The 12,536-nt window shown below is 32.6% G+C and overlaps 1 protein-coding gene across 5 annotated transcripts in view; it reads left to right on the top strand.

The window, feature by feature from the left end:
- The window catches only part of LOC150100332 (uncharacterized), a 134,077-nt gene that overhangs the window by 106,343 nt on the left and 15,198 nt on the right, over positions 1-12,536 (top strand). For all 5 annotated transcript variants that reach the window (XM_090402337.1, XM_090402336.1, XM_090402338.1 and 2 more), the window contains exons 6-9: positions 2,657-2,764; positions 5,997-6,161; positions 10,402-10,498; positions 10,617-10,741. In XM_090402337.1, coding sequence (XP_090258463.1) covers positions 2,657-2,764; positions 5,997-6,161; positions 10,402-10,498; positions 10,617-10,741 — 495 coding nt within the window. The remainder of the gene's footprint in view (positions 1-2,656; positions 2,765-5,996; positions 6,162-10,401; positions 10,499-10,616; positions 10,742-12,536) is intronic.

Raw genomic sequence — 12,536 nt, 5'->3', positions numbered from 1 at the left:
TGAGCCTTCCAGTTTTTCATTAGACGAGCTGTATGGGCAGAACGTATCAAAATCTTATATTTAAATAATTTTGCCCTGGTGGATTGAATTTAATAATTTTGGATGTCCACTTTGATCATTACTTTCAAACAGTGCACATTTATTTCGGAAAATGATTGCACTATTATTAAAAATTCTGTGCTGGCTGAAATTTAATGAAATTTTTATATCCATAATTTTAATAGAGAGAGATCCTGAATTCCCAATTTCACTAAATATGCAATATGAAATTTTTAATTTTTTCATTATATTACATTACATTACTCCCCGCCTCCTCCCCCAAAAAAACCTTCTGTAGGTTAAATTGTAATGATAAATGTGAATGATTCTGATTGCAAGAATGAGAATACAAAATATATTATATTGTTATGTTTTGTTCAGAGATAAATGACATTTCAATTTTCATTTGTTTTGATTTTTTTTTTTCGATGACTTCTTTTTCTTTTAATGAAATTCTCACTCATGCCTCTCAAATTAGGAGGATTTTTATCAACTTAAATTTCTTTTTCTTTCTCATAAATGAATTTATACATACATATCCTAATGGATTTTGGCGTACGAAAAAAAAAAGTAAAATAACAATTAATGCAGGCATCAGAATTACAGTTAGATTGGTTGGAATTATATGACTGAAGTAAGCAAAGCTAGAAAGTGCATTGCATGTATTCTCCAGCTGTGTTGTGAGAAGTCAAATCCTGCCACCTCTATCACAGACTAGTTAACTAATGTTCGCTTCAGTGGCGGCTCGTACATAAGCACTGCGACACTGCAGCACCCCCAAGGAAAAAATGAAAAAATTAAATTTTGTCTGTATTTATAAATAATAACAATGCTTATAACATTATACAAACGCAATACATGTTAAAGGTTACAGCTTATGTTTTAACATTGATTGAATAGTTAATAATTGGAATTGTTCGATTAACGCTTTAGATTACGAAACAAATGCACTGCGATTTAACGCCAATGTTCGTTTGCGATTTTCATTTCACGTTACGGCATTAGATACACTGCCGCTTGGGCAGTGTAACATAAGTTTGCGCCCGTTATTTCTGTGAGATATGAAACGTTTATTATTGGTGCGTGTTCGTGGTGAACTATTTTTTGTAAATCTTATTTTATTTTGTTAAAATAACATATAATTATTTATTTATTATAGATACAAGGCTGAATTATGCCTTGCGTCTATTTTTCAACAGTGACGAGTCACTGATGAAAATAATTATTTTTTTAAATTATCGTTACACGAAACAAATGCACTGCGATTTAACGCCAATATTCGTTTGTGCTTGTCATTGCTATTGATACATAACTTTTATTATTGGAGTTTGCTCGTGGTGAGGATGAAATATTTTTCATAAAGCAATTTTTTAATATGTAAATTTATTTATTAATAAATTCGTTACTGATTAAGAAAAATTTTTTTTTTATTTTTATTTTGTATATGCAGCACCCCCATTTAAATTTTCCACATGCCGCCACTGGTTTGCTTGCAAAGTTCTCATAATGGTTCCTTGTAGCTTAAATGGGATTCAATGTCATGACTTCCTGGTAAGAAAGTCATGACATTGAAAAAAAAAAAATTGACTGTTTAGAGCTTGCACTAGGACAGGAACATGAGTGTTAGAGGTTTAGGATCAGGAGATGGCAGAAGTTGTCTGTTCTTTGCTCTTTCCCAAAAGCGTTAGTTTGCCACTAGCTTGAGTTACTATGGATGGAGATTGGCTGCTTATCTGCCTTTAATAAGTTAGTTAGGGCTAAAGAAACCATTTGGAAAATAAAAGAAGTCAGGGAATATTTTTTGATAAGTTTTGAAGCAAAATTTTTATATTTCTATTAATAGCTTTCATGACTTTCACAAGAGTGATTTTACCATTTGTCCTTAGTAATTTCCATGTAAGGATGGACAACAAAACAGTTCATTAGGTTGTGTGTCGAAAAGGCCATAGTGCAATGTTCAACTATGCAACTAGAACTATCTCAGCTAATTTTTGCTATTGCACCACATGCACTACTTACATAACTCTAATATCTGTAATTACTGGTTAATATTCACAATAAAACAGTAACGCTGTTTCTTCAGTCTGTAATTCTCTATTTTTTATGCTCCTAATGTTTGACTGCACATTTTTATTGTAATGCTTACTAACTTGATTCAACTAAGATTTGCTGAAATACTGAAACTCTTTGACATTTTGATTTTCAATAATGCACCAGTTGATTGAATCAAATGGTGCATTATTTCTGATTTTCAGCACCCAAGTGTTGATTTTATTTGCTTACAGCATGGTGGAATAGAATGATCTATTTGAGCAAGCATTTTTAGGAAGCAGATCCTAATTGCATTGCATCCATATCATGTAGTCTATTCATACAGTTTTAGATGAATGCACTTAAGAAGAGTGAAAAGGTATCTTTGGTCTGATTGATTTAAGAATTATGTCCATTTTTAATTAATGCACTTATGTAAAAAAAAAAAAAAAAAAAAAAAGCACTTGAACATTTTTTTTTTTTTAAATTACCAAAAAAGTAACAGTTTCTGTCTCTAAATTGACATTTATTTTTTATTACATTTTGAAAAAATCATAATGGCATACTCATATGCTATTTGTTTCAGAACACAGTGTGCTGATGCTAAGGAAACTTTAGGAGAATGGTGCATTCCATTTGGAGATTTGGAATTTAAGGAAAGGTTAAGGCATGGGCGTCATGGTGACATATATCGGTAAGAAATTATTCATAATCATTTATTCAATCACTCAACTCAAAAAATAATAAATATGTATAGAAACAATCTGAAACCCAACTAGCAGTCTGTCTCTGTCTACTGACAAATGATTGAAAATTAGTTTGTTTATCTCACCATGTAACTTATATTTTAAAATGATTTAGTCCCTGGTTGTGCTGCTTTACAGGAGATAAGCGATCTTGGGGGGTGAATAAGGATCTAAAATTTAGGACATATTGCCAAAATTTTGAGGACAATACAATGAAGTCTGGAAATGATGCAGAGGACACTGACTTGTAGGAGATTCTGGTTCCATTGTATAAGGCTCTGATTAGGCCACTGGTCACCTGGTTTTCAAAAGGATAAAGAGATACTGGAGAGGGTCCAGAGGCAATTGACCAAAATAGTTTCTGATCTCTGGAATGTCAAATATGAAGAAAGGTTGAGATGATGCAGTTTGCAGAGTTTAGTGGATAGAAGGAAGAGGGGTGATATGATAGAGATGTGCAAGTTGGTAAGGGGTTGTTATAGGATTAACATTGAAGAAGTTTTTCATAAAATGGTGAGAGATTGGGAGATCAAGAGGTCATCTCTGGAAGCTGTATAAGGAGGATGTGAGCAAGGGAATGAGAAGCAGGTTTTTGCATGGAGAGTTGTGAATAATTAGAATGCCTTGCCTGAGAGTATGGTGTCTGCATAGAATTTGAATGTGTTTAAGGCACAGTATGATGAGCTGTGTGTAATGATAAAAGGGACCTCCTAGATGAGGTCCCTTTTATCATTAGGAGGTCCTTAAACATTCACTTCCAGGAATAATATTAGCTTTTCTGTATGTAGAAAGCCAGTATGCTATTTAGTAAAAATACAGATATACAAAATTATTAAATACTGTTTATGAATTTAGCATCATTTTATTCTTATGAGTTGAGTTTTGCAATGTCCATACTTCACTTGAAAGAAACATTCTATGTGTATTTTAATTAATCCCACATGAGAGAGGTTGGCAGAATCTACAGCACCTTAATATCATGTGCAAGCGGGAGTTAACAGAGAAGTTAGAAATTGATATTTGAGGAGGAGGAGCTGGAAGTGTTTAGTCCTTGGAGAAAACTTCATGAGGAAGGCTGTTACAGAAAATAGATGAAAGTAACATGAAATGGAAGAGAAGCAAGTTTGGCAGGTTAGCAGTTGGACTATAAATTATGTTGGGTAACTTCTGCTTATGTTTATTATAGACCTGGTGGAGCAATGAGGATACCCACAGAAGTGACCATAGACATATCATAAAGCAGAAATGAAGGCTGTGAGAGTGTAGTGAGTATGTGAAAACAGAATCACCAGTTAGCTGAACCTTCTTCTCCTGGACAGTATCAAGAATTTTTAAGGAGATTTTTTGGTGCACCATTCTAAATGCAAGACCAATATTCTAAGATAAAGTGGCTTGAGATTTATATAGGGCTAATAGCTGGCCAGGTGAAAAGTAATCTTATCTGGCAAGGTGGTATTATCAAATATAAAAGAAGGTAAATGAGATCTTATTTTTGCAAGAATGAAGACAGGACTTTGTTTTTGTTACCACTTGATGATGATTAAGTTGTTGTCATTAGTTCACAGAAAAATGATATGGAAGTGAATTGTTTAAGGAACTGATTGTAAATCTGGAATGTTTTGAGCACTATGAGATATGTCAAAAAAATAGCAAGAGAGCTTTCAACCTAAATAGCATTTTTGCTTTTAGGTTTGAAGGCTGGTATCCTTTTTATGTGATGAGATATGCAACCAAACTTATATTACACACCACTGCCTATTGGATGCAATTTGAATATTGTGACTAATATCTTTCAGATCTTATGTCATTCCCTAAAGAAGATAGTCATATTTGAATCAAAACATAAGAAAAAAGCTGTTGACAATATATGTACTGATCTCAAATATTCATAGGTGTGTTGATGTGTGTGTTTCTTGAACAACTGGAGGTCATGGTACTTCAGGAAAATGGTGTGAAGATCTAGAGGAAAAAGTGGCAGAGAAAGATGAGAAGCTGATTCTGTTAGTTTTGAAGCCTGAGTTTGCAAAATGTTTCTTTCAAATAATGACAGCTAATGAAATATTTTTAGCATTGTCAATATTTTACTATATGTTTACTAGGCTGCCACTAGAAGAATGACCATATGCTTTGATTAGAAGGACCTGGGTTTGAGTCCCAGTTAGAACATGAAGTTTTATAAGGACTTTCCAGCTTGACAGAGGTGGCAAGGATTTTCACTAATATAACTCATTTCCCATAGCAAAGGTTGGTTGATTGGTAGAGTCTCTGCCTGATGGCTCGCAAAAAGTTAAGCAAGTTTGAGTGTGGTTAGTAGTTGGAAGGGATTCAATCGTTTGATGCTGTTGGCACACCCCTTGATGAGTCTTTAGACTCCTTGGAGGTGTCACATAATAATAATAATAAACTGCCAGAGAATATGCAGTTGATTATAGTAGATAGTGGGATAAGATTATCTTGCGCTGTTGTAGCATCTATTAAATTTTATAAATTAAGATTTATTTATTTGGCCTGTTAAATCCAAGTCGAGTTAAGATGTTAGTACACTAGTTGTGGCTTTATCATTTTTTTTAATATTTTAAATATTAATTACTAATATTATATTACTAAAATATTCTCATTTTAGTTTTAGATATTTTAATGTTATTAAATATATATGCTGTTAAATGTACATATTTAATATATATATATATTAAATTATAATATAATATATAATAAATTATAATTTATTATATATTATAATTTAATACATATTAAATTATAATAATATAATAGAATGTATTTCATATGTGTGTGTGTGTGTGTGTGTGTGTATATATATGAAATACTTATTTTTTTAAACAAATAAACCAATACTTTAAAAAATGTATATAAAAAAGGTTTAACTGAATGAGAAAGCAGAGTGAAACTAATGCAGTTTCAGTTTTTATAAAATAAAGGCTAAACATGCAATAACATAGAGTATGATTATGGTAACACAATGTGATGTCCTTGTGCACTGTATTGCAACACAATGCATACGGACATTATATTGTGTTGCCATGTTCATTCATACTCAATTATACTATACTTTTTATATATCTTTTATTGCTTTTAGCTATAAATATTGGTTTATTTGCTTTCTTAAATGAATTTCATAGTTTAGTGTTATTTATGAACATTTTTTTTCTTTCTGATATTCAGGGGTCGTTGGCATGGTGAAGTTCTCATTTATACATTCCGGCAATGTCAGGAAGAAATGAAACAGTTCTTTGATGATGTTGCCCAGCTGAGTATGATAAGGCATGAAAATATTGTACTGTTTATGGGAGCTTGTATTGATCCTCCTCAACTAGCCATAATTACTAGGTAATTAAGACAATTTGCTGTATATAACTTTTTTAGTTTAATGGCATATGTAAAATATTCCTGCTGGAGCAGTTTTGTTTTTTTTTAACAAAATATTAATATCAATTAATTGATATTAATATTCTGTAATATACCAAAATGCTATCAGTTAAGAGCAAAAATTTCATATATCATGAAGCAGGGTTTTTGAACTGAAAGTAGGAAAAAAATCCTTCATATAAAGACAATGACTTGCATCCATGCCCACAGGATTCGAATAGTATAAAGTACATTTATTACATGGGATAAATATAGGTAGGTTTACAAAAAAAAAAAAAACTTCTATGGGCGGGAGACACACACACACAAAAAAAAAAACACTTAAAAAAGTCCTTAGAAAGTATCAGAGATATTAACAAAGGCTTTTAGTATGGAACTGCAGTGTTTCTGAAGAGACAGATTATTATTATTTGACACCTCTAGGGAGTCCATAGACTCATCGAAGGAGGGCACCTGCTCTACAACTCTCTCCACCAACTACAACTACACCAACGCCATCTACTGCGGACCACCACTAGTTTTCCCACAGACAATCGCAAACATCCATGCCCACAGCGGGATTCGAACCCGCAGCCTTTTGGCTGGAGAGCGGACACGCTAACCACTCGGCCAGCCAGGTTGGCATAAATAGATAAATAGGTAAGATCATTTGCTACAATTTAGGTTACTTTTAAAAAAAGCTCTACAATATCAGTTGTTCTGCCAGTATAGCCAATAGATAGCATTTGCCTAATGCTGTCTATTATATGCCATTGAATGGATAGTATCTCCATTCTCCAACCAACAGACTATGGATTTGAATCCCATTGTGGATTCAAACCAATGTGTGACACTGCCACTCTGCTTACTGGAGGCCTGAAGTAATTTTGTCATATTTAGTCATCATCAAATTCTTGATATGTACCTTCAGCCGGGGGTGTACAAGATAATTATGATAGTAATGGTGTAACTTTTTTTCATGTAGTACCAACTTCCGATCAACAACTTTCCTCCAAATTAATCTGTTATCTGTCAAGATTCCAATATTATCAAATCTTATATTTCTGTCTTTTAAGGCACTTTTTATTGTATCAATCCATCTATATCTTGGTTTTCCTCTTGGTTTTTTCCTGCCAACCTGGCAAAGAACACTTCTCCCATTCTTCTCCCAAGTGACCATATCACCTGAGATTAGCTCTACTAACACATTCCTGAATGCTAACAATGGTAAGTTCTTTTCTAACATCCTCATTTTTAATGTACTGCCATCTGTTCACTCCACTAATCTTTCTCAGAACTCTCATATCAGTGGTCTGCAGTCTTGGATCAAGTGTTTTTTTTTTTTTTTTTTCTAATCCAGTTCTCAGAGCCCTAAGTTAAAATCAGTTTGAACATTATCTTGTATACATCTAATTTAGTGTTTTGACTAATTTCTATTACATATTACATAAAATTTTATATCTCCATATTTTAGAATTCTGGTGAAATTTCATCTACTGTAGCTGCCTTTCACATTTCAGGTTTTTGATGACTTTTTATTGCTTGTTTCATTTAGAAGCCTTTCAAAGTAATTACTCCAGACATCTAGAATATCTCTTCAGTTTTCATGTCACCTTTATCATCTCTGAATTCCTTTTATTGTAATTACTTATTTTGTATTCCTTTTATTGTAATTAAGTACCTCTGAATTACTCCATTTCTAAGCTTTTTCAACAACCTCCAGAATATCTTGCCACCTTCTTGATATTTATTTTCTATGTTGTTACCAACATCTTCCCTTGACTTTTATTTAGCTAGTTTTACACAGTGCTGCACTTTCTTACATTTCCTCTGTATTCTCTAAGAGCAGAAGCTGACTTCCTTGCCAGGAACCTTCAATTTGCTTTCAATCTTTTCCTTGACTCTCACTTTAACTTCTTGAGTACACTATGGAGTTGATTTTTCTGTCCTTACAGACAACCTCACCACGTGCCTCTCTGCCTGAATGAATGTTTTATTCAGGGTTTGCTATTGAATCTCCAAGGTTTGGTTCTTGTTTTCAAACTCTTTAATTTTTTCTTCAATTGTATTGTTGTATTTGAGTCTACAATTCACTTCTGAAAGCTGTTCAATTAGTTTTATAACTTTCTTACACACTCTTCTTTTCAATATGAAATTCAATTTTATCTTGCTTAAAACTAAATAGTGATCACTTCCTATTTAATAGCTAGTATATTAAAATGCACTATTCAAAAGCCAAGGACAAACTATATTTTTACCTGTATATGAAAACATTTTGTGGACATAAATTTATTGACAGCTTACTAATAAATTATATTACACAAAAATGCATTAAAACTTTCATACAAATTAAATTGCAATACGTTTTTGGCAAAAGTTACAAATTTTCTAAGGATGTAGTAAGAAACTGTATACTCTAGTGTCCTGAACCAGTAAGAAAACATTGCTATCAACTATAGCATAGTCAATGAGACTTCTCATTTCTTGCATCTTATCTCCATGTGAATTTGTGCACATTTTTATGTTGGAACATGGTGTTAGTAATAACTAATATATGTCCTGAACAGACATCCAGGGCATTTACCATTATTATTACTTTTACTCTTTTCTCCAAAATTTCCCAAAACATTTCTGTATATTTGGTAATCATGTTTCTACTCTGCTGTTGAGATCTCCAACAAGAACCAACTTTTCCTTTTTCACTGTGACAGCTACCTTCTCTAATCACTCAAAAAATTCTCCCATTTTCTTCCTTGGTAGACTCTTCTGTGGGACTATAGGCACAAATGTCTAATTGTCTAGTTCCCCATTTTGATATTTGCCCACATCATTCTACTTGATATTGCCTGCCATTCAAGAAGATTATCCTCATATTTAGTGTTGAATACTATTAGCTATTCAATTGGGAAAAATATGTAGTAATATTCCATCTTTTTCCCGATTATCTAACTTGTACCCACAATACTAAATGCATAAGGGATTTGTTTAAACTGTCCGTTGCAACACTTCTTAGTATATCTTGGGGGGGGGGGGGGAAATCTTAGGTAGTATCATAAAAGCATACGTTACTAAAGGTTCCCATCATTGAGTCATCTGATCATGTGAAGTTCATCGATGGCATGCTATTTTTTTATGATAGTGCCAACAAAAGATTATAAATTTATACTACTTGAATAGGCCAAAGGTTAGATAATTACAAAATAAACTGGTATATGAAATACAAATTATTTACACCTAGGGTTTCATAATCTCTGTGGTCTGCTTCCTCAGGATTACAAATTACATAAGAAGTTAATTATAAATAAAACAAAAACTACATCATTTAAAAATAAACAATATTTATTTTGTTAAATAAAATATTAAATAAAAATATGTTAAATAAAATTCATGTGTAATGATGTCAAATATGAGCATCATTAAGTGTAAAGTTAATAAGGGATTGATACTAGTTACATGTAGAAGAATGGAGAGAGACTAGGATAGAGCCCATCCTTAGAAGCTGTATAAGGAGAATGTGAGTAGAGGAGTGCAAAACAGATTCTTTGAATGGATCAAGGCTAGTCCAGAATGCATATCCTGAGTGTAATGTGTGTGGAAACCATGAATGAGTTTAAAGCACAGGAATTGACAATGGGGACCTCCTGTAATGTGTTTTGACTCTATGGAGGATCTAATGTTAATAAACATAGCTTCCTAATAAATTACCATCACATGGACTGCCTTTATCCTTGTGTAATTGGATTGCCAGTTTTTTTCTCAGATCAATCCTTATGTGTAATGGCAGATGGTATTCAGATTTTCCTGTTTGTACAGGTTCCTGATTTATATAAATGACCTACTCTCATTGACTGTAAACCCTATTCATAGTTTTGCTTATGATAGCACTCTCCACTCATCCTACTCATACAACAAGCCTTGTGAATTCCACATGCAGTTACAGCGTAGTCAATTCTTAGGTTGCCATTTTTTCGTTATTGTTACATAATCCCCTAGCTTGTGTGTGTGTGTGTGTGTGTGTGTGTGTGTGTGTGTATATACACACACACATATATATATATACCTTGTTTCTGATCATTCCAATAAATTGTTAATAGAACATTAACAATTAAGTCTTATCAAACATTATTTTTATGATACTGAGTTTTCTGCATTAGTTTTTCAGGTGACATTAAATATTACTTTTTTTTATTTCCAAAAATTCAAATTGATGTATTTTTTGCAGCATGAGAAAAGGACCATCTCTCTATGAACATATTCATCTCAAATGTCATCGTCTTCCTTTTCACACAAAAGTGAATATTGCAAGGCAGATAGCACAGGTGAGCATGTAACCTAAGTAAAGATGCACAAAACAGTTTGTTCATTAACAACAATATTTTGATATAAATATGCTGAATAAAAATACTTTGATATGAAGTGAACCTGTATCATTTTCAGGGAATGGGCTATCTTCATGCCAAAGGAATTGTACACAAGAAGTTAAACTCCAAGAATATAATCTTGGAAAGCAGAGTGAAATTGTGTATAATGGATCAAGGAATGGCAGCAAAAGAACATGACAGGTTAGTGAAGCAAATTTCTACAGTTCTGTCCCATGCCAGTCATTTAGTTTTAACTGCTGTTACTTTCTGTTTCCTGCACTACTTTTTTATGAAAGCGACATGAATTAGTAGGTAAATCACTTGTGCAGCAAATCAAATATCTTTTCATTTTATCTTATGTAGTTTTTAATGTCTTCATATGCATGCCTTTGATACTCCTCAGGTTATGCAGCAGAATTTAAATTTAGAATGTTTTATTAGGTTGTGAATGATTGCTAACTGAATTGTTATTTTTTTGTCATAAAGTGTGCATGAAAAATGCATGGTGATATCCAATTCGGTGCAGATATTTTAAATTATGAAATTCTAACATCAAGCTCTTTCTAATATATCACTGAAACATTCCATAACTGAGACTGATAATATATTGTGTGCAAACTTACCTCATAAATTGGAGAAAAAGAAATTGATATGTAAATTTATAGCCTTTCCCATTTGCAGTATGGGGGGGGAGAGAGAGAGAGAGAGAGAGAAAAGCTGCTGAAATGGAATATGAATGTCTAATGTACAAAGTAGTAGTATATGATAGTGGTTTATCACAAGACTCTGTACTTGGCTCACTGCTATTCAATTTGTATTTTAATGATATTAAGAATGATTTGAAGGAGAATATTCAGTTGTTGGTTGATGATATTAAACTGGGGAAGGATGATTTAAATTGATAGTGTGAGCAAAGGATAATGGTTGCCATTTCAGCATGATAAAATGTAAGGTTATGTACTTTGGGATGAAAAGATTCTGTAAGTTGTATATTATATTGATGGAAATAGAATAAAAGAAATTTACTACAAGATTTGTGGGAGATGTACAGACAACTGAAGATGTATAGTAGAAGTGGACACAATAGATATATTATAAAACATTATTTTTGTGACCAGTTTGTGTGAAAGTACATCAGGGAGATGGTTCAAAAATAAGCATTTTATATATGAAAATTCTATTAATAAGAAATGAAATAATTACAACTTGCAAAACTAACATCCTGCACACAATTCACTTTTTTATATAGAAATACATTTAAAAAAAAATCCCACCACTGCAGTAAAGATGTGTTATTATGCAGCCAAGCAAGATCTCGCTGATCTGCAACATGTTATGGCTCACATAAATGCATGTACTATACATTGCTCTTTGGTTCAGAGTACTTGATATGCAAGACATTTCCTTACGTATCTTGACTGTGTCCACTTAACTTTACTTGATGGAAGCCCTTTACTTTATTAGTGATCACTAATGTGGATTCCATCATTCTTGATCAACATCTCCTAGCAAACTTCACCCACAGAGAGGTGCATCGTTTTTTATTTCCAGAGTATCTGATCATCTGACATACAGGGTTATTTACCAAACTGATATTTTATGGTTTATTTCTGCTTTTTGTAACTGGATAGCTAGTTGGTAGATGACTTCCTCTATTCATATTTCTCTGTTGATGCAGGAGTATTCAAGAGCCCATACTTTCGTCCATCTTCTACACATAAATGATCTCTTTTACCTCATATTCTTTCCATAATTTCATTAATGACACATTATATTCCATTCCTTTCCTTCATGTAACAAACTTTGTAGTGCTCAAATGTCAAACCTTCAAAATCCTGTATAACTTTATTTCTGAATACATACTTGAGCATGACCTTTTGATTCTGATTACACATGCCTGTTTTTGTCAATACTTCTTCCACACTCCTTTTTACCTTATAATGCCTATTAATGATCATTTGTTTTATATATGTAAAGCAGTCCTCAAATGGTTGAT

Source organism: Typopeltis vanoorti, chromosome 13 (assembly GCF_054136105.1).
Source record: "Typopeltis vanoorti isolate ZY-2024b chromosome 13, IOZ_Tvanoo_1.0, whole genome shotgun sequence".
NCBI classification, from domain to species: Eukaryota; Metazoa; Arthropoda; class Arachnida; order Uropygi; family Thelyphonidae; genus Typopeltis; species Typopeltis vanoorti.
The sequence above is the reverse complement of the archived record's forward strand: the minus strand, read 5'-3'. Positions and strand labels throughout refer to the sequence as shown.